This window comes from Hibiscus syriacus, unplaced genomic scaffold (assembly GCF_006381635.1).
Source record: "Hibiscus syriacus cultivar Baekdansim isolate YM2019G1 unplaced genomic scaffold, ASM638163v2 tig00012370_pilon, whole genome shotgun sequence".
NCBI classification, from domain to species: domain Eukaryota; kingdom Viridiplantae; phylum Streptophyta; class Magnoliopsida; order Malvales; family Malvaceae; genus Hibiscus; species Hibiscus syriacus.
In genome coordinates, this window is record NW_024062270.1 from 86,761 (window position 1) to 110,009 (window position 23,249).

The window sequence follows — 23,249 nt, forward strand, 5'->3', positions numbered from 1 at the left end:
AATTGTTATATGCTATAGACGTTGAATGTAAGAACCAACTAGACTGAATCTTGGGTTTACCTTCGTTTTACTTTTGAATTACAGACAAACAATTCTTCAAGCAAAATATCCGAAAATATCTCTTGGTTTGGCTATGATGAAAGAATAATTTCAATCCTATACTATTTTCCTGACGTTGAACATGGTCTTAGTCTCTTAGACAACTGTCGTATATAAAACCAAAGAGTTTTACATTTCTTGTTCACTGCTTTGATGGGAAAAAGAATCATGAATTTGCCTTCGGCGTCGGAAGAACAGTCATCAAACGTTGAAGCGAAACAGCAGTACGTCTCCTTCTTGTACTACGTAATCTTTACCCTCGGATCTCAACTGCAGAAAGTACAACATCAGCAGACAGAGGAAAAAGTATGTTGAGCATTAGATCCAAGAGAGAGAGAGAGATGAAGAAAACTCGGTAATGCGGATAGCTGAAATATGCATGAAACTAAAGGATAAACAAGGAAAAGATGAAATTAAATACAAGTCCGGGTTTTGTTGGATAGGGCGCCATGGGAACTTATTCCTACTTAGATCAAGATGTGTGTCAAATATAGGTATGTATGAGCCACAGGTATGCTTTAACTTTTTCCGAGTTTTCACATGTATTGGAGGGTCTTGAAGGGTCGTATACCCATACCCATCTCCAGTTGTGCATTGGATACGGGTATTTTAAGAAAAATGAAGAGAAACATAGCAACATAGATAGGGACCAAGGAAGAGTTTCACCATTTTCAAATAAAATAAATGCATGCAAAACAATCTTACTTTTCTGATAGCACAAACGAACATCATGCTAGGTATTAATACACATTCCTTTCAGGAAAATTATTAAGGATTAGAAGTTTATATGATAATAACAATGAAACAACTTACAAGTCCTTTCTCTCTTGCTGCTGCTAGTGAACCAGACGCGACAAAATCATCATAGGATACCTGTTAAGAACAAGAAAGTTGTTCATAAGAGATGGTTACTGAAAGAACAAAGCATATATTTCATCTCATGATCAATGATCAAACACCCTCCATACGACGATTCAGTGTTTGAGTAAACATCTTAAGGTGAAACAAGCGGCATGTGAGTGTATATCTGAATTTTCATATAACTTGGAAAGAAGCATATGTTTGAAAAGGTAAAGTATGCTTATATTCAGATTAAAGAATTATGTTTCAAAAATGTAAAACATTGTTTCTTTTTTCCCCCCTTAATCGGCATATACTGTACAATTCTGCACTTTTGACATAAGCAGATGGCCTCATAACATATTTAGTTCGGCCAGCATCTAATGAATTCCATGTCTTTCTATAGAATAATGTTCTATACAGTTTGCTGATGACTGCAGGGATAGTAGCTCGCTGCAGTGCTACATGCAGGTTTCTTTGTTAAACAAGAACTGGACCAGGCGGTCAGGTCAAAACGGAAAGCAGTGGTGCATCCTATCAAGCACATATCATCTTACCATTAGATTTTCGTATTGACTAAAAACCAGTTGAACTGGTAAAAAAGAGTAAAAATCTGAAGAAAGAAAACAGGTGCTAAACATCATCATATGTGATTTGAACCTATAACCCCTTGATTAAAGTTTTATACCATTTAATCAAATATAAAATTTTAATTGCTATTCACTATTTTAATATTTCTTTAATTTAAAAACTAGTTTTGTAATCTTTGAATTCTATCCTTGACAATCAAACATTTTAACAGATCCAACCAGTTGAACCGATAATAGGTGGTTTCACCATGTTGACCTCTGGTCCAGTTTTTTAAGCATAGCCCAGCAAAACGATTGAAGTTCCCTTTTTGGAGCTAAAACATCAGCCAAGACAGTAGGTGGGATAAAACCAAATAGCAGGAAAAGGAAAAAAAAACTGCATCCATTCAGCCACTTCGAGTTGAAAAAACTGAATATATATGGGATGCAATCCACAAAATTACTGTTGATGCTTACCGTCTCAGCACGAATGAAGCCTTTCTCAAAATCAGAGTGAATGACTCCGGCAGCTTGAGGAGCAGTCATTCCTGATCAAGAAAGAAAAAAATTAGACAACAGTGGAACACGTATTTAAGATTCAAGATAAAGATAAGACTGCCTCCACAATGTACGGATCAAACACTAGCACGGCTAAAGCTACCTGCAAGTATTGTCCATGCTTTTGATTCCTGCAGCATTAAGTACAATGCTTTCAATCAATGCAACAACTAAGGATTCAAGCAGAAGTATAACTTCACAGGATTATTTAAAAACTGTTGAACTAATTATGAGTGTCTTTTCACCTTCTCCCCAGATGTAAAGTACGTACGTAGCCCTAGAAGACTATATGTTTCTCTAATAAGGTTTCCAAGTCCACTTTCACTGACACCAAGAGATTTCAAGAATTCTGTTCGTTCTTCTGACGGAAGTTCAGTGAGCTCTGATTCAACCTGCAATGTTAAGCTTCCTTAGTTCCTCTGCAGGGTAGAATACCAGCTATATAACATGAATCAACATCAGGCGTTAAATGAAGATATATTTTCTTATTTTAGTAAAAGATGACAGAGCATCGATGCCTGCCAACAGGCTCAAGCACATCAGAGAGAGAGGAGGCAAAGGTCTATGCTACTATCCCTATGCTATGCTTTTCAAAAGTAACACCAAACCTGTGCAGAAATTGTTACAATTCCAGACTGAAATTCAGAAGCAAGATTCATCACTTCGTTAACATAGGAATTATTTCCAGGCTCAGCAAGATCTGATTCTGCTACATTGGCCACATATATGATTGGTTTCATAGTCAGCAAGCAAAGATGTTTCACAGCATCCTTTTCGTAGTCGTTTAGTGCAACGGATCGTGCTGGCTTTCCATCTATAAGTGCCTGCTGAATCTTTTCCAAGGCAGACTTTTCTGCTTCCTCCTAAAAAATCATAAATTTAAAAAAGTCAATGCTAACACAAACACAAACAATATCGGAGAATAGAATAGACAGACTGACGGGCAAAAGATAAGAGGAGGGAAAATAGCTTCACCTTTACTTTAGATTGTGAATCCTTCGCCTTTCCCTTTTTAAGCTTCTCCAATCTTTTCTCAATCTGCAGTTGTTATAAAAGATACAATACTTTAATATATCCCCATTTTGGTTTAGGCGGCCAAAGGAATGTAATATGGCCATAGAGGATTCATAAAGGTTATCGGTGAAAAAAGCAATCAAGAAAACCTATTTAAGGTATAATGTTCCTTGAGAAAGAACAGTTAAACAAATTTATTGTCTGTTAGTGCATGAGTAAAACATAACACAGGACAGAAAATTATTAATTTGAATTCACAGATAAATGTGTAAACAAATATTTCAGCATGGTAAGAATCCCAGGCATGGACAAGGATATGATATTACATAAAGCTAATGTTAAACCAGATGTTGGAAAAAACTGACATTGATATGAAACATATGCATGCATATCATTTACAGGATGCAATATGGGATGGCTACACAAATAGATTAGCTGTATGGATGATACAATGCATATGAAAAAAAACACAAATAGTAATTTGATTCACATCACCATAAGCCATTAAACACAGGACTGTGTTTTATCAATCAGATATAACTACGATTCTCAAATAAATACATAAATTAAACAAAATAGGTCCACCATTATTTGCTAAAAGAGGGGTAAGTTTTGAGATAGAAATCTCTTTGAATCAATATCATCCCAAATGCATGAGGGGAGCAGTAATTGAGTAAAATCTTCTTAAAGTTTTCTCTTAACATGTAAATTAGACACCACACAAACAATGCAGAAAGATTAGACATTGTAAGAGATGTTTCGATGCACTCATATGATGATAATGTGTTACAGACTATTGAATCAGAATCCCCACTTTTTCGGGAAAAAAATGCAGAAGCTGTATTAAAGCTCCATCAAGCATACCTGATCTAAATCAGAGAAAACAAGTTCCAAATTGATTACATCAATATCTGACTTGGGATCAACTTTTCCATTCACATGAACAATGTCATTATCCTCGAAACAGCGTACAACCTAAAAGAATAATAAAATCAGCATTGATTTCAAAAAATAAAAGTTAATGACAACATAGCTGAGCTTTTGATTGGACAATGATAAAGCATAAAAATCAACAAATTCTCAAAATGAGTACTTTCATATTCAATTAAAAAGAGTAAAAGATTGTTCAGGGTGGGGAGTTTTTAGTTGGGTTCCTTAATTCTTAAATATATGAGTAGTCTCCTGTATAAGGATAAAGGGATGATCTCCTTATAATTTTAAACAAATAGAATACTGGAATAATGGCTCAATAATTAATATGATCCCTTGCCCGGTTGCCCTCAAATCAAAAGGACCTCTTTGTTTGCTTTTCCACTAAGATCTTTATTCTAAACATTCAAAAAATGGAATGAACTAATATGGAAAAATACAGTATTTATCGTTGAAAAATAAAAGGTTTTACATGTTTCTTGAAAATTTTCTTTATTCATGCATAAAGATGCTGACTTAAAAAGAGACTGGAAAAAGGGGGAAATATCAATAAGGAGTACTGGTTTGAACTTCCAACTAAGCTAATTTGAAGCAAGTTCACCATTTAAAGGTTTTAGCCTATGAAGCCTGGACACTAGTGTCAGGGATTGTCCAAGTGTCTTGCATGAGTGACAAACACGGAAAAATATGCATCGGATATGTGAGGATATAACAAAAAGAATCAGACACGATCAAATAATAGTCAAGACACAGCAGGACACACGGTGAAGAGGTTTTCTTCTGTCCCAATTACAGAATCAACAAAGAGTGAATACTCATGTCCTAAGGAGGTCATGAAATGAAAAAAGAAAAAAAAATAACATAGGGAAACAAGAACGAGAGTTAAATGATAGACTGAGAGAGAGTATCAAGTAAAGTATCAACATAAGATTACACGGATTGAGAATTTGAGGGAAAAAGGCTGATGCAGTGCAGAATGAAACAAGCATGAAAAGAATTCTCTTATAGTGTAACTGATAATTTAGGGTCTTTGAGTTTGAGCTATTTGGTACCGATGAGTTTCTTCGGTTCAAGTTTTAAAATTCAGAATTGCTTTTCAAAAATTGAATAGCTATTTGCATCTTATATTTTAATTGAAAAGCATCAAATTTTACATTTTTTTATTTATATTATTGTATAAATTTCTTTTTATTATCCTGTCTTAACTGTCCTGCTATCTGTGTCCTATTCTTCTGGAAAGTTGTATGTCCATATCCTGTTGTGCATGTATTGCGTCCTAGCTCCATCGGTTATATAGCTCTACTGAGATTGAAAGATACACACTCAGATTTGGGTAAGTATTAGAAAGGCAGGAACCAGACATTTAATGCCACAAGTGAGGTAATGATTAACAAAGAGATTAGCTTGTATTTGTGCATATGAAGCTAAAGAGTTAAACCAAAGACTACGAAAAGGGAACTCCGTTAATTTCAGTTAGCAAAATGACGGTCAAGCTAGCATATGCATGCCTTCCATTATTTGTCCTGTGTTTTCTATTAGGAAAACTCCATTTAAATGACATCATCATCAACTTAAAAAGACGTATAAGAGAAGCAACCAGCGGAGCATATGCAAATGCAGAATAGATTACAGGTGAATGGTGGAAAAGAATAGAGAAGAACCTGAAGAATGGAGTCCACTTCACGGATATGCGATAAGAATTTATTTCCTAATCCCTACAAATAAATAACAGATACGAAATTAAGAACCAAAATTGCAACAGAATCTGAAAAAACAGATAAAATAGTTTTAGAAGTTTTACCTCCCCTTGACTAGCACCTTTAACGAGACCAGCAATGTCAACAAACTCAATAGAAGCAGGGACAGCTCTTTGAGACTTGCTGAGTTCAGAAAGAACGTGAAGCCGAGGATCCGGAACCGCAACAATCCCCACGTTTGGCTCTATCGTACAAAACGGGAAATTAGCAGCTTGTGCTTTCCCATTTTCAACCTACAAGATTTCATTCAAAATTCAATAATTCACTCCTCAAAATCAATCTTGTCAGTTCTAATGAAGAAAAAATAAATAAAACCCAAAGTTTGAAATTGAGTGAAACTTACAACAGCATTGAAGAGAGTTGATTTTCCGACGTTGGGAAGACCAACAATGCCGGCTCTTAAGCTCATGGTTACTTTGGAAGAGTATAATCTCGTTTTGGACCCATTCAAAGCAGTTACGAATTGAGGAATTTCGGTGAAAAAGGAGGCTTTGCTTGGAAAAAGAGTTACAGAAGAAAGAAGACTATTGCATGCTGTTCTTGCCATTGTAGAAGACGAAGGCTTCAGTGGATAAAAGAATACGGCCACTGGTTCTGGTTTGATTTATGGCCTTCGGGTTTTACAAGTTTTTTTTTTTTGGGAAATTTTAAATTTTGCTTATAAGTTCTGTTAATTTTGAGATTATCTCTACTAGTTTACTTTTCTTTCAATTTCGTATTTTCCCTGTAAATAGATCCTGCTATTGACGCTTGATAATTTTTGGCTTAATGTTCTAAAAAGCCCTTATGGAATACAGAAAAAATCAATTGGACCCTTATTGCAATAAATTGAAAGAAATCAATTCGTTCATACATATGAGAATTTAAAGTTAAAAAAATTGCATATTCCTTCCATAAAAAATAAGTATTTTTTAAAGGACAAATAAGTATTATTGAATTGTAGAAAATTCTAAGTAAATCTGTTTAACAAAAATGATATATGAGCTCCTTAACTTTAGTTTAAAGGTTTGTAAAATCTATCAGGTTGTAAATGAGACGAGACATATTATAAGTCACTCGAGTTCAACCCAATCAAAATTTAGTTTAACACTAGAATTGAATGGACTCAAGTTTTTAATGAGCCGAAATGAACTACTTGATATTCATCTCGAAAAGTTCGCGAGCAACTTAAAAAAATATATATTAAATTTTTATTTTTTTAAATTAAATTATTAATGAAATTAATATGTATATGTTTTTTAATACAATGCAAGACTTTTATGTACTTAAAGGTTCATGTTCAAACTTGAACCAAACTCGAGTTTAAGCTTTAATCGAGCAAAGTTTGAGGATGTTCCAAGCTCAAGTTTTTTGAAGCTCGAGTTAAACTTCAATTTTTGGTTTCACGTCGAGCTTGAAAATTTTAAGCTCTCGAGCTTTTGAGTCAAACTTCAATTTTTTATTTCAAGTTTGAGTTAAACTTAACAATTTTAACCTCACAAGCTTCTAGTCGAGCTCAATATTAACTTTTCAAATCTAATCAAACTCATCAATACTCAAGCTCGACTCCTCATTTAGAACCCTAATCATATACAAGTTAATATCAAAATTCAAAAAAAAAAAAAAAAAGTAAAAGAAATATATTTCATTAAAAGGAAAATTACAGAGCCCTACTTTGATACATATATTAGATCAGAAAGTGATTTATGAAATCTAAATCATTAGATGAACAAATTTTCTATTCTTATTACCCTTCTTCATATGTTCTGCCAGAAAAGGAAAAGAACAAGGCTAGTTAACTACAAATTCTTATTTCAAGATGAATTAGGTTATTCATTATCAAAAGGCATACAGTATTAAAATCTATATGCAAATGGTTCCACAATATTATCAATTTGCAGTCTCTCACTCTTTATCTCCTTCTTCGACTGTCCCGGTAATCTTCTTCGCTTTCTTTATCCTTTAAGAAGCCTAGAAATGCAAGAAATCCAAAAAGGAAGAATCCACCTGACCAGTTGCCTCCACCACCACCTCCACCTCCTCCACCACCATCATCATCACGGGGAGGAAATCCAGAATCGCCGTCATCCAGTTGTGGTGACTTCTCTTTTGCTGCAATTCAATAAGCCATATAAAAACAATCTTAAATGGTACATTTTCTGGCAAAATTACCAGACTTATACTCTGAACTAGAAAAGAGTGCGCCGAATCCATGAACTTCAAGTGAGCAGCTTATAGTTGTATCCCACCCAAGGTAAATAAGTTACACAGCCCCAGAGCCAGGATTCTATCCCTAGCCGCTGTGGCTTAGTATTTATCAACTAAAATAGTACATAAAATTCCAGATATTTAAAAAATAGCATAAAGTAGCTTGGAACTCACAGTGAAATCCTGAATAATCATGGGACACCATGAGAAGCTAGTAAAACTTAAATGGAACATTTTTCAATGCTAGTAGTGACAGGTAGCATACGGATTCCCAAGTACTAAAATAACAATCATCCTATCCTACAAATGTACACGGAGCAAATGATCATGCAAGTTTGGATGCAGAATGGCTAAGTGTCAAAAAGAATGAGAATGATAAATGCCTATCACCATGTGGTCCATGTCTTCTATTATTCCAACCAAATCACCTAGCCCTCCATAACCTTCTTAACCATCATTCACCTTAAGGTTGGTGGCTCTAGGTCCACTTGAAAAACACAAAAAGGAATACATCTAATGAACTTCAGCAAAGTATTGAAAGTTTTTGTTAGTTATTACAATGGACAGGAGCTTGGGTGATTGTTGGTGCCTCGCGAATAACAGTCTGAGTTTGCCCAGATGCACTACATGTTGCACTCTGCAGGATAAGGAAATAAAAAACTCAGTACCAACTTCATTAAAACGTCAACTTTTAGCATGTTTAAAGCAGATAACACACACAAAAACATATAAGCGTTTTCAAACACAAGTTTTGATCATTTTTTCCTTTCATGTCTTTTGCCTACCAAGACTCTCGAACCTTGTCAATGCCGAGTGAAAAAGCACCTAACCATTGGAGACAAGGGAGGAGGCGGTACAGGTGTGATCTCTTTCACTAAATCTATTTCAGGATTTGTATCTGTTTATGCCAGTAGAAGAACAAACACACACATATATATAGTTTTGAATTTTAATATTTGATATGATCAAAGATAAGCGACACTCTCACTATGCATTCTCTCGTCCATTCCCATGTTACCTACTCTAAACAAACTGATATGGTGCCTCATTGCAAGGCATGAGACTTTTATCCCACCTAAGAAAGTAAGGGATTTTTTGGTGTGGTTTATTCTTTATATAGACCTAAGATCTCTAACCTCAACAACTAGCTTTTGAGATGTAGTTTTTCAAACCATATCAATAACTCAATTAGTTTCCTCTACATTTAAATTTCAATAAAGCAGCAAGACAGAAAAGTAAGCGATTATCTACGGTGACAAGCTTACCAAAGCAGCAGCAGCAGCACATACAACAGAGATAGATTGCTTCCTGCTTATTCCAACAACAGGCTGTAATTCCAGGCCGAGTCCGATTGGCTTAACTTGCGGACAAACTCTGACAGCATCAAAGCGATCATTGCAATTAATTTGCAACTTTAATCGGGTCCCTGCTCAAAACCATGACAGAATATTATCACAAAACAAATATATCATATGAATATTATAAGAAAGTACCAAGAATTTTAGCATGGAAAATGAGCATACCGGTAGACAGACGTGGTGGAGAATTGGCACAAACGCTAGCAGTCAGCATTTGCAAATAACAAAAAGGTCATTCGAATAAGAACAAAACCTGAAAATATATCAAAGGTTGTATTATCAGATTATATCGGAATTTTAAGATTAAAAGGAATCAAATCTCATCTAAATAATCCCTTGTTCTAAACAAAATTAATGAAATATTATGGATTATAACTAACAATCGTCTCGGCCACGAGCACACGGAGAAAACCCAATTTATAATCAATCGGAAATTAACAAGATCGAGTAGAAAAATGGAACAAAAAAGAAACAATTTCTTTCCTATTTCTGAAAAGAATAAAACATGAATATCAAAAAACACAGCTGAAATATAACGGTAACATCCATGAAATTAATAGCTAAAAAAATTGAATAAAAAATGAAATTAACATACGAGAAAGCCAAGAAGAAAACGAAGTTAGGGACTTTGAGGAAGATTGATGAAGGAAGGAAAGCTGGGAAGTGGAAACTCGAAGAAGACGACAAAGAGCCCTAAATGGCTAACAGTTTACGAAATAATAGGGTAAACTAGAGGCTTAGTAAATAAACTCTACTCTATCTCCTATTTCACTCATCATACTTTAATTTTTTTTAATTTACTCACTATATTTATAGATTGAATTTTTTTATCACTCCGCCGTTAAATAATTAAGGGAATTATAAAACGGTCATATTTAATCAAAATGATTTCGTTTTAGTCTAATTTTTTTTTCAGGAATTCAAAACAACAACGTTTTGATGTAAGTTGTTATGTCTTATCATCGTTTAATTATTAATGACAGAGTGACAAAAAAATTAATCTATAAAGTTCAAGAGTAAATTGAAAAAATTAAAAGTACAATGGCTGAAATAGGAGAGAGAATAAAATTTAGTCCAAACTTATAATTTACCCAAAAATGAATAGTTGAGGCTTAATATAAAAATAAGTTGTTAAACTATATCCAAAATTGATTTTTGGTGCCTAAAGAATTTTTTGTTAAAAATAAGTGCTAATATTTTTTTATGTCATACTTTTAAGTATCTACCACTAAAAAATGTCAATTGATATTTGTCACGTTTATATTTATTTATTTATTAAATAAAATATTTTTTAAAAGTATTTTTTGAAAAAAAAATCTAAACTTGACATGTCTTACTTAATTATTTTTTAACGATAGACACCTAAAAGTGTAACAAAGAAAACATTATACATTTATTTTTAACAAAAAATTCTTTAGATACCAAAAGTCAAATTTGAATATAATTTAAACATTTAGTTTTATATTAAGCCTAATTATAACATAATAATAATAAGGATAAATTATACGTTTAATACCTAAACTGTCACATATTTAGGTTTCTTGGTACCACGCCTTGAAAATTAACGGAATTGTATGTTATTTTTGTAGGTAAATTACACTATTCGTCATTCAATTATCTTTTCACTCTTATTTTGATTATTTAAATTTAAAAACTTTCAATTTAATTGTTGACGAGGTTTTAATTACTCTAATTTATTTTATGAATATTTTTTATTACATGACATTTATTATTATTTTATGAATATATAATTATAATAAAAAATAAATTTAAAATTATACATAATAAAAATTATACCACAAATCCTAAATCACAAATCTTTCATACGACCCTCACGGTCTCTCTTTTACCATCCTCTTCAACCCATCCCTTTCTTTACGATCACCCACTGTCACCAGCACTACCCCTTTTTTTTATTTTAATTATATATTAAAAATAATAATTAAAAATGTCACGTAAAAGAAAATACTAATAGTATAAGTTTTAAAATAGTTCAAGGACCCCAATATTTTAACCCAAAAACTAAAATGGCAAATTTGGGCTTCAATGGTTTTGGATTGTTATTTTATTTTATGTTTCTGTAAACAAAAAATATGAGCCTCAATGCCCTCTAATTTAGAACAGTGAGAATCAGCGCGTGGCAGGCAGACTAGTAAAAATAGCGCGTAGATACCAGTCGCAGATGGATAACGAGGGAAAGAGCAGTGGATGGCAATGGGCAGAAGATGACCCGAGTCTGCCTCGCCTTCCCAGTTACCAACTCACCAAAGAAAAAACAACAACAAAGCGTTCTTCCCTGAAGAAAAGCACCCAACAATTAAAAGGCCACTCAACCGAGTTATATGTACGTTCATCCTTCCTTTTCTCTTGATTTTTGTTTAATGAAAACGAAACTATTTGCCAGAAATTAGGTTCTCGCTTTCTGTTTCTTTTAATTCTTTTTCCCCATTTGTTTCTGTGGAGTCCATGGAAACTTTAATCAACTTCACATCTTCCATGACCAACCCATCGCCTGAACCAACGAGGAGACCACCTGGTTTCTTTTACCAGCTCGCAAACCGTCATTATTTCACACTCAGCAAGGGGTTTTCCAGGGTTTTAGCAACGACCCAGATCACAATTTCCCCTAAACACTCTGTTTTCACTTTACCCAATTGGAAAACAGGGAAGGGCGACACTAAGAGTAGGGAACTCAGGCTTAGCGATGCGTATTTCCACATGGAATACATGGTGGGGAAAGGACAGAAGCCTGATGTAGTTCAAGCAACTCAGCTGTTGTACGATTTGTGCAAGGTTAACAAGATGAAGAAGTCGATTCGAGTGATGGAGATGATGGTCGACTCCGGTATCATACCCGATGCAGCTTCTTATACTTTCTTAGTGAATCATTTGTGCAAGAGGGGGAATGTTGGGCATGCTATGCAATTAGTGGAGAAGATGGAGGCTCATGGTTATCCCACGAATACTGTTACTTATAACTCTCTGGTTAGAGGGCTTTGTATGCATGGAAACTTGAAGCAAAGCTTGCAGTTGATGGATAGGTTGATACAGAAAGGATTGGTTCCAAATGAATTCACTTATTCTTTCTTGCTTGAAGCTGCTTATAAGGAAAAAGGTGTGGACGAGGCAATGAAGCTTTTGGATGAGATCATTGCCAAAGGTGGGAAGCCGAATTTGGTTACTTACAATGTTTTGTTGACCGGGTTGTGCAAGGAAGAGAGGACAGATGAAGCGATTAGATTCTTCCGGGATTTGCCTGCCAAAGGGTTTGATCCGAATGTTGTGAGCTATAACATTGTGCTACGGAATTTGTGTTATGAGGGACGGTGGGAAGAAGCGAATGAGCTTTTGGCGGAGATGAATGGTGAGGATCGATCTCCTTCTGTAGTTACTTACAATATATTGATTGGTTCTCTTGCCCTCCATGGCAGGACTTCTCATGCTATGGATGTTTTGGATGAAATGATACGAGGACGTTTTAAGGTCAGTGCTACAAGTTATAATCCGATAATCGCTCGACTTTGCCAAGAGGAGAAGGTGGATCTTGTGGTTAAGTGTCTGGACCAAATGATCTATAGACGTTGTAAACATAATGAAGGAACATATAATGCTATCGCTGTGCTCTGTGAGCAGGGAATGGTGCAGGAGGCGTTCTCCATATTTCAAAGCTTAGCAAGCAAACAAAATTCGTCTCCGAATGATTTCTACAAGAGTGTGATTTCAAGTTTATGCAGAAAAGGGAATACATTTGCAGCATTTCAGCTTTTATATGAAGTGACCGAGTCCGGCTTCACGCCAGACTCTTACACCTATTCCTCACTAATCAGAGGATTGTGCTTGGAGGGAATGTTGCAAGCGGCTATGCAAATTTTCACAGTAATGGAAGAAAGCAACTTTAAGCCTGATGTTGACAATTTCAATGCACTTATATTAGGATTCTGCAAATCCCAGAGAACTGGTCAAGCCTTAAAGGTTTTTGAGTTGTTGATCGAGAAAGGCTATATGCCTAACGAGACAACGTATACCATACTTGTGGAAGGGATTGCACATGAAGGAGAAATGGTGCTGGCAGCGGAAGTACTGAAGGAGTTGCATATGAGAGAAGTTGTTAGTCAACATGTTGTAGACAGACTTATAATGCAGTACAACCTTTCAGCCATTGATAACTTTTGAATTTTAGAGTACCAAAATACGGGGGGAAATGGAAGAAAACGGAAGGTCATTGGTCTGTGATTTTGATTCTGAGTGTTCAATTCCTTTGACAGTTTAAAATATGGATTTTGTTCTGAAGAGGAAAGAAGAAGCTTCAAGATCATTTGACTGTGAACCAAATTTATGGAAGGTGGAATGAAGATGAATCAAGTTCAAGCACAAGGACTCGTATTTTAGACTTAATATTGAGTGAGCTGGTTAATATTTTTATTGTTAATCCCTTCTCACATGTAGAACATTACTTAATTATGTATTATGGTCATAATATGACATGATCAACTTGCCCCCTTAAACCAATTCGACACTGCTGAGTGCTACAGGATATATATATGCCAACAACCTATTTCATTTATTAGATACCATATAAGAGAATAAAAGTTCCGATTTCAGACATTTAGGATGCCAAAGATAACCGTTTACAAAGATCAAACCACACAATACCAGCATAACATCTAGTAGTACTAGATAACATCTCAAACAGTCTTAAAACTTAAACCTAGATTCAGAAGACGAAACAGATAAGCTTGCCTTAAAACACCCTTCTATCTTCACAACATCAGGCAACATATGCTGGAAAATCATGAAGACAAGGGGTTCCAGGGCAAAACTAATCCAGTGAAAGACGCATCTACTTGGATCTCTGCCTCATCTTTCGGCGTTTCCTCTTCAGCCTCCTCATGCGCTTCTTCTTCCACTGAAAAGCACAACACAGTTAAACAATTTGCTCCAAATGGCTCATGCAGTAAATTATTCTAAAATGTTACCATCTCCACTTGTTTAAATAACTAAAAATTCAATCGTTGCAAACCATCACATCTCTCAATTTAAGTCAAAACAATGCATTTTTATAACAAGTAAAACAAATGAGTATCCTTTATCAACCAGACCAAAGTGTGAAATACAAAAGTTTTCTTCAAATCACCAGAAAAGTAAAAAAATAATGCTTTAGGCAAGAATTTGCTCAAGAATTTTAGCATGAGTTGCATATCGTATTACATTCATTTCCCAATCCAAAACCAGGCATTAAAGTTCCACAATGTAAACACATCTCTAGGCTAACAAACAAATTAATTTCCTCAATGCACTTCATCTGTCACTTTGCAAAGCTAATATCCAAAGAAAGAAACAATAAATGCCAATCAAAACATAAGCATTTTCCAAACCGATAAACCATATGACAATTCCATGTTAAAATATAATTCACCTAAGCTAAAGGCTTCTCTCACCAGCTTTCCTCATTTTCCTGTTCCAACTCAATAATCTCTCAACTTCACCCAGTCCTCTTACATTTTCTTCATCTACTTTATCAGCAATTAAAACTAGAGGGTTCGGATTAACAAAATTATTATTACCAAACACATTCCAGACTCTATAATCCACTACAGCTAACATCACAAATATCCCATTTAGGTTCCACTTTCTTTTGCATATAGATAACATACCACGCATCCAATTATAAAACCCTATACTTGTACGATGTCTAAAAAAGTAGAAACTCTAATGAGTAAAAACAAATTAAATTCCAACCGCAAAAAGGAATGTATATAATTGAAGATGGAAAAAGAATGAAAGAAAATAATAAAAAAAACACGGAAAAGCGAGATTAATTGAAGATGAAGATGAAACTTACCTTGGCTCTCATCTTGGGTTGGGGCTTTGTGATCGATTTGCAGAAGATCTATCTAGAGAAGTGACGTTTCCACTACTGATATTTGAATGCCTACCCTTCCCAAACCCTAATTCGCTCGGGTGTAAATTGTGTTCAAGTGCGAGGGTCGTTTTGTAATTAATACTTCTCTTCGTCAAGTGATTTGCCCAGTCACAACCTGAGCTCGAAAATTTTAATTTGCCTAGTCATTTTTTAATTAAAACTATTTAAAATAAATTAACTTATTTAACTCGAATTGTTCAATTTACTTGATATATTTGATTTATTTCAAATTTTAAATTTGAGTCAAATTTAATATTTGATTTATTTCAAATTTTAAATTTGAGTCAAATTTAAATATGTAAAGTTTGAATAATAGAAAAATAAAAATTAAATTGATATCAATTTGGACTTTAACAAAATAATGCGGTTGTTTTATGATTTGATTCATTTTTTTAAAAAATTTTGAATTATTTTAAATTTATTTATTTAGTCCTAAATTTTGAATAATTTTCTTGCTTCTTTAGCTTTTCATCTGTTTCACGTTTATTTTGACTAAATTTGAACCATACGTTTCTTAATCAGTGCATAACACCTATGTGATTTTAATAATTTTTTTGTGAACAATTTTTTTCTTTTTGCTATTTGGTCTCACAACTTTATATTTTATTCAATTTTCTCCTCCAACTACAACTCTTTGTAAAAAAAATTCTCATCAATTATTTGATTCTTTTATACTCCAATACTTTATCATCGTAATCAATTCTTTAATAAATAAAAATACTGACATGTTACATATTTTTAGATAATATTTAATATATTAAACGATATTACAAATTTTAATTGTACATGTGAAAAAAATTGTGTATGTGTGTGTTGGAGGGCCACGTTGATAAAAAAAAAAGAACACAAAGGCCACATTAGTTTTTCTTTAAAAAAATACAGAACCTTTTATGCATTTATTCAATGCACATGGTTGGATAGATGTTGTAGATTGCTGCTTAAGCATTAGGTAGTTGGGTAGGGCATGCAAAGTCCAACCACGTATGAAAAAGAAGCAAATCTCAGTTATTGGTTGCTTTTGAACAATTTTTGTCGTTTGAAACACCTGTCCTGTTTCTTCTCTGGCTCCTTCCACCATCGATGTCTTCTTCCCCACAATTCCTTTGTTTTTTCCCCATGCATTTCACTTAAAAAAACTTAAATACAAATTGAAGAACCGGCACTATCTGAAGAAGAGTTTGTGAAGGAATTGAATTTGACTGAGTTGTGGATAAGGGTTTGCTTTAAGGGATTCAGAGGCTGTTCCTTTCAATATACTATCCCCTACCATCTTTTGGATTTCAATGGGTTTTACTACCACCTTTCATTTTTTTTCCAATGAAATAAATATCTCATATCGTTAAAATATTTAAAAATATAAAGAAAATATCTTAACCATTGGCAATATACACACTTTACAGACACGATTAGTTGAACCCGATGCCTCCAAGGAAAATAATATTCTATTTAATCACTAAGATTAGTTGATAGATCGATCGAACGATGGCTCTTTAAATAAAATTAAATAATTAAACAATAACTCATTTTTATTTAAAAAAAAGTTACTAATATCATACAAGCACTCTCAAAGTGGATATAAAGTTGGTTAAAAATTCTTAATTGAAACGTTTCTTTTTATAGATTGTGAATTCAATGTTCATTGCTCCTTACCTTTTTTTCTTACACAAAAATTGTTTAAAAAAGAGTTGAAATATAATTAAAACATTTTTATTATAAATGATAATTAATATTTATTAGAAGTGTATTTCCTCTCTTCTATAATTTTGTATATTTAAATAAAATAATTAAACATATATATTTAAAAATATTTTATTTGATAGTTTTTTTTCATTTCTTTTGGTTAATCTGAGGTAAATACAAAGCAATATTTCTTTAAAGATAACTCTCAATCTTTTGACATTGAACACCCGTACTCGTGACGTTTATGGTGCTCGAACTCGAATCTTCAAAATAACAATATTTCCTTTACCAAGGAACTGAAAATGTGACTTTATTGACCTTTGCACTATATTTCATTAGTCTTTTTCAATAATTTCTTATATAATTTTTAATTAATTCAAAAAATAACGAAATATTATATTAGTACACGATTGGTAAAACAAAATCCAATCTATTGGATATCATGAGGGCAGCAGAGAAATATTTCCCCCATTTATTTATGTTGAATGGACCAACAAATCCAAGCTCGGCCGAAGGTGGTCGTGTTCCTAAAATTTTCAAATTGTTATATATATTAGATTGTTTTGTATTTTTATTAATAATTTATTATTATTTTTTAAATTTTATAAACTCATCGTATTCTAAAATTTTATAAATTAACTCTTAACATAAAATTCTATGTTCCGCCTCGACTGAAACGAAAGTTGATTTTAGAATATAAAAGAAACGAAAAGGACAGGGAGTTGGTATAAATTACAAATGGGAAACTGGTGATGATAGGTGAGGTCCAAATAATTAAACACCTAAGCATTTGGATGCGTTTGATTTGACTCAAACTCTTGTTTATTTATTCATCCATTCTCCTTCAACTACAAGAGGCCCTTTTCTTCTGCAATATTCTGGGTTTGAAGGTTGTGAAGAAGATGAGCAAGATAAAGTTGGTAGAGGCGAAGTTGCCAGCAGGGTTCAGGTTCCATCCCAGAGATGAAGAGCTGGTGTGTGATTACTTGATGAGGAAGGTCACTTTAACTGATGCCTTGCACCTCTTGATTGAAGTTGATCTTAATAAGTGCGAGCCTTGGGATCTTCCTGGTAACTTTTCTCTCACCATACCATGCATCTATTCTATTCATTTTCCATTGCCTTTCTAAGCTGCCTTGCATTTTCGGTTTCTTTTAATAACGATTAAGGTCCAAAAGTATAATATTAAAAACGTTAAATACCAATTGTCAATAAAGAAGTCCTTTATACACTAAATCGTATTTTGAGATATAATTCAGGCTCTAAAAAATATATTAAGTCTTATATTTATATTTAAATTTGTATTAAATGTTAAATATGAATATCATGATAGAAAATATATGTGGAGTGACGGGCGAGTTGGGACTTGGGATGATGGATATGGTTTAGGTAATATTTTACCATATTTGTTAAAAATAATAATAACAAAACCGATAATGTCTTTCTTTAACCGTATATTAAGATTATCGCACTATATAACTTTCCTCTATTCAAAGGAATTGAAATAGTACTTCGATTGTCCTAAACAAATCCAAAAGACCGTCTACATCTCATCATCTATTCAAACTTTATATTATTATTATTTTATTAATAATTTAAAAATACTGTGGTGGGAATTAATTTTCAATTTCTTCCTAAAGATTTGCACGTCTGTCACACGTGCTACACGTGTAAGCAAAGCATCCCTCTTTTGTCCTCTTGAAAAACTACCAATCTTCAATAACTCTCCATTAAAGGGACAAATTAAGATCTTTGATTGGCTTTGGCTCAGCTATTTTAAGCCAATCAACAAACTACCCTTTATGCATTTAAAACTGAGAGTTTATTATTTATTGGTTTAAATTTAGATTTTAAAGTTTTAGGTTTTAGGGTTTAGACTTTGAAATTAAAAATAAGAATTAAATAATTTTTAAATAATTTATATATAAAATAATATATATATATATATATATATATATATATATATATATATATATATATATATATATATATATATGAGTTTTATTAGGTATATACCCAAGGGACTGAATTAGAAAATTTATTTGTCAAATTTAAAAAATACATATTTTAAGGTGTTAATTTGTAAATTTCAAAAAAAATAAAATTGGGGTGTTATATGACACCCTCACATTTAGCTGGCTATGCGAGTGTATATATAGGGATGTATATGGGTCAGTTTTGGGTAGAGTTACTGTCAACACTACCCGATCTGAAATAATAAAAAATATTATTTTTATTCAATAAAAATAATGATTTAATTGAAAAAAATAATATATAAAGGAGTATTATTGTAATTATTCCTAAATATATAAGGTAAAATATATTTTTGGTTCGGATATTTTTCACCATAAACTCGAATCCGACCCGACCCAAACATCACCTTTTAAAAATATGGCCCGACCCGAACCCATTTTTTTAAATAAAAACCCGACTGACCTGAACCCGATTAAAAAACCCGACTCGATCGGGTTCGGGTCTCCTGTGCATCCCTATGTATATACCTAATCTAAAGAATATTTAAATTTCAATTAACCCCAAAAAGGTGCATCCAAGAAGAATTAGGTTGAAGTAACCCAAAATTCAAAGTTAGTTAGTTTGATGACATAGTCAACCTCAAAAACTAACAATTTTAGTGCAACTTCTTCAAAGAAATGACAACAAATGTATTATTGCATATAAAAACTCAAACGATAAAGTCGAGAGTTGTTTTCATTAATAATACACTTATTGAAAATACATATTATGTATACATTCATTAGGTAAACGTTTTTTTAAATAAACGTAAGAGTTTAACTTCAAAGTAAAAACAAAATTAAAATATTACATAATTTAATATTTTTTTAAAATAGTCTGGTGTGATTACAAGATAACATCTCTTCCGAATCTTTTTTAACTATTAATAACGCATACCTATTCTGCTAATATAACTGTTGACTTCTAGACATAACAACAATTTATTTTATCCATCGAAGATTTCGAATATTTAAAGCAAAAGAAAAGTTTTGAGCATGAATTTGTCTATAATATTTATTAGTTATTGACAACGCAGACACATCCTATAGACTCAATTACTCGAACCCAAAATCTCAAAGAGAAATAATACTTTTAATGATATAGTTAATTTGGAAATGGAAATGAATTGTAGAAACGGCTCGAGTGGGTAGGAAGGAATGGTATTTTTACAGTCAAAGAGATAGAAAATATGCAACAGGATTGAGGACGAATAGGGCAACAGCCTCAGGGTACTGGAAGGCCACTGGGAAAGATAGGGCAGTCCTAAGCAAGGGCACCATTGTAGGGATGAGGAAAACCTTGGTGTTCTACCATGGTAGGGCTCCCAAAGGCACAAAAACTGATTGGGTAATGCATGAATTCAGGCTTCATGGTCTCTTTTCCACCTTCAAGGTATGTCACTCTTTCTGTATTGCTTCAAATAAAAAAAAATTATAACTATCGATATCTGATCTATTAATCGACTAATCTAAATCGAATACTATTAAAACAAGGACGACCCTCCCAATATTCTGAATTCCCTATACGACTGATAATTTTATAATTCGATGGCTGAATTTACCAATATTTCAACTAATAAATTGATTGGTTGTATGTTCTATCAATATAAATTATGAAGTCGTAAATTTCTGCATGAACATTGGGGCAGGTTGTAACTTAAAAAATATTAATGTCAAAGTCAAATCTCTAAAAATGATTTTCTGACTTTCAAATACCAGAAGCCGACACATTTTTGATCTCATCTTTTTCTTTGATTTATAAAAATAAAATAAAAACCTTTGTCCTTTGTGTTACATTACCATAACTTTTTAGTGTAAGATTTTGTTATACCGAACTTCAATTGTGATTTGTTCTTATAATCACATGACATCAAAATATGATTACCCAAAATTAATGATAAAAGCTGTGTCATTTTGGAACTTGCAGGAAGATTGGGTGTTATGTCGAGTGTTGCACAAGAACGAAGAGATTAGTGCAAAACACAGTAGCATGGGAAGCTGTAATGATGACACAGGCTCTTCAACACCTCTTCCGCCGTTGACGGATTCTTACTTCACTTCTCATCAGAATCAACCAAATCCAGATGAGCAGCAAGTGCCCTGCTTCTCCAATTTGCCCCAAACCCAAACCGACCCGGATTTCATAGACGTCGGACCGAACATTCCGGCCGAAACACAAACAGCTGTTGGACAAACATCCGTTAATGTTGCTTGCTTGGACTCTTTCCCTTGTGATAAAAAAGTGATCAAAGCTGTGCTGAACCATTTGACCAAGCTGGATGCTTATCTTAATGTGAAGGAATCGCCGAGCTTCGGAGAAGGAAGCTCAGACCAAAGCTATTTGTCTGAAATTGGAATGTCCGGCATTTGGAATTAATACACACTACACTTGTCTTTTACAAAATTTGATTTACAAAAGTTGGGGATTGTCGATGTCGCCTTATATGCGCTTGTCTGATACATTAAGATATAGCTCCTAAAGTGGATAATTGTAAATGATTTCAAGTGGGGGTACGAATTTATATTTACTTTGCGGTTCGACTTTTTACTTTCAAAGTATATATCACTCGGTGCTGTTCCCCATCGTTGCTCTTTGAGGTCGGAAATTTCAAGCCGCCCTACCCTCCATATAATATAGTGATGTATCCGTTAAAATATGGGAAATCCAGCAGAGATCAAGAATCTGACCTGGTGTTTGTAAAAGATGAAAGAAGTCCGGCAGCTTGTACAGGTAAAAATGTTACCAAAGGTTGACATGGCAGATGTGGATCGATCCTTGAATATGCCCACTTGTCCGTCCGTTAACATGGATCCCAGTTTTAAAGTACTCTCTCCGAATCTGCTGCCAACCTGCCAGGGCCAATACAAGGTAATTCATCATCAACATGAGATTTCATATGCCTAACACGGTGCCAAAGCATCAAATGTGCCTAAATATTTACCATCTGTTGATAAGCAACTTTAAGTAATCTCCTACAACATGAAGATGAAACACCAGAGTGCTAAGTACTAAATGCAAATTAAAAAGAAAACGAAACACTACGAGGTATTATTTGCGACGACGTAAAACCGGAAAGGGTGCAACTTTAACCGGTTTATACGTATCGGCAAACATGCTTTTGAAATGTACACTAACTATACGGAGACTTTCCATTCACATCACATGACAGAGGGAAAGGAAAAACCATTTCAAATGACGTAAAGAATGATGAATAGCATCACCTGCATGAATGATTTCAAGAAAGGTGTCGCAACACCTAAACTCTGATGATCATCCAAATCACCTTTCTGGGAAAGGTCTCCATTCGTGTAAGCTTTCCAGGAACTTGATGTAATATTGCTGGAGGCGCCCTTATTAGGTTTCCCATTATTACCTCTAGAAGACAAAACTTGAGCACTACATGACCAAACCATAAAGTATAGGAAAATCAGATACATCAATAAATACCGCAAGATAGTATTGTACATCGAGTAAAGTGAAAAGAAGATCGTGTAGCAAAATAAACGAGTAAAACACAAACCTGATTGGAAGGTATTTGAAACGAGGAGCCACAGAACATCTCATAATATTCGATTCAGAATTAGTAGGCAGTTTTTGTACAGTATCTGTATACATCCGATTAAGTTGAACAAAGAACCCAAAAAGCACAGCATGCCGGAGGTATGACTGCCTCTCATTCTCCCATAAGTATGGCTCATACCTTAGATTATTTAGAAAACACCATTAATCAGAAGAGCTACAAGCAATCATGCCTTTAAGCCAACAGCATAAATATAACATATAAACATTTGCTAGTTGAAATAACGACTCTAAAACATAAACTGATAGGCACAAAGGTGCTCAAAAGGAAGCATCCAGAGAACAGATGACACATTGGCGATTTCATCAGGCTTTAACAGAGTTTAATTAAGGTAGTGCATTTTGATAAATAGCAGTACACATTTTATAAATATCAGACTAGAAACAATCTGGTCTAGTTAAACAAATGAAATAATTTATCAGATGAACCATTGCATTAATTTTTGCAATGTTTGAGTTAAACAATCAGAAAACTTCTTTTACAGGAACAGCCCATTGTAATAAATTACAGCACCCTGTACGTGCAATATGCTTAGAGTTCAGAGATAAATATCAACAGCAGAAAATCAGGCCACTTCACTACTTAAGGTGAAATAAAGTAACAAGTCTAAGAGCATGTACTCCAATTAGTTCTAATTTTAATTATTGTTCTTGTTTATCATTTTCAAAGTTACTTTTTACCCAAGCTACATATTTCATTTAGTCGATATGTAAGGGATTTTACCAACACTAGGTTTAGATG

General features: G+C 33.6%; 4 protein-coding genes and 1 long non-coding RNA gene across 5 annotated transcripts; 2 read left to right on the forward strand and 3 right to left on the reverse strand.

Moving 5' to 3' along the window:
* Positions 1–7: 7 nt before the first annotated feature.
* Positions 8–6,391, reverse strand: LOC120205211 (ribosome-binding ATPase YchF-like). Its single transcript, XM_039205123.1, has 11 exons — positions 6,111–6,391; positions 5,812–6,000; positions 5,672–5,725; positions 3,945–4,055; positions 3,042–3,104; positions 2,675–2,929; positions 2,312–2,458; positions 2,170–2,197; positions 1,986–2,056; positions 913–972; positions 8–369 (listed from the first exon to the last, which is right to left on the reverse strand). The coding sequence occupies exons 1-11, from the start codon at positions 6,312–6,314 to the stop codon at positions 301–303; spliced, it is 1,251 nt and encodes a 416-aa protein (XP_039061054.1). The 5' UTR covers positions 6,315–6,391; the 3' UTR covers positions 8–300.
* A 1,041-nt stretch (positions 6,392–7,432) lies between these two features.
* On the reverse strand, positions 7,433–10,009 carry LOC120205214 (protein YELLOW LEAF 1, choloroplastic-like). Its single transcript, XM_039205125.1, has 5 exons — positions 9,908–10,009; positions 9,478–9,565; positions 9,220–9,380; positions 8,513–8,591; positions 7,433–7,858 (listed from the first exon to the last, which is right to left on the reverse strand). Exons 2-5 carry the CDS (start codon positions 9,524–9,526, stop codon positions 7,659–7,661), a joined length of 489 nt encoding a protein of 162 aa, XP_039061056.1. The 5' UTR covers positions 9,527–9,565; positions 9,908–10,009; the 3' UTR covers positions 7,433–7,658.
* A 1,550-nt stretch (positions 10,010–11,559) lies between these two features.
* Positions 11,560–13,707, forward strand: LOC120205210 (pentatricopeptide repeat-containing protein At1g79080, chloroplastic-like). Its single transcript, XM_039205122.1, has one exon. It carries the CDS (start codon positions 11,779–11,781, stop codon positions 13,483–13,485), a length of 1,707 nt encoding a protein of 568 aa, XP_039061053.1. The 5' UTR covers positions 11,560–11,778; the 3' UTR covers positions 13,486–13,707.
* Positions 13,708–13,884: 177 nt separating this feature from the next.
* LOC120205215 lies at positions 13,885–15,263 on the reverse strand. The gene is made up of 2 exons (XR_005524017.1): positions 15,155–15,263; positions 13,885–14,218 (listed from the first exon to the last, which is right to left on the reverse strand). It is a non-coding gene; the product is annotated as an uncharacterized LOC120205215 (long non-coding RNA).
* Positions 15,264–16,531: 1,268 nt separating this feature from the next.
* On the forward strand, positions 16,532–21,468 carry LOC120205212 (NAC domain-containing protein 21/22-like). The gene is made up of 4 exons (XM_039205124.1): positions 16,532–16,564; positions 17,818–17,986; positions 20,061–20,320; positions 20,855–21,468. The coding sequence occupies exons 2-4, from the start codon at positions 17,818–17,820 to the stop codon at positions 21,302–21,304; spliced, it is 879 nt and encodes a 292-aa protein (XP_039061055.1). The 5' UTR covers positions 16,532–16,564; the 3' UTR covers positions 21,305–21,468.
* The last annotated feature ends 1,781 nt before the right edge of the window (positions 21,469–23,249 follow it).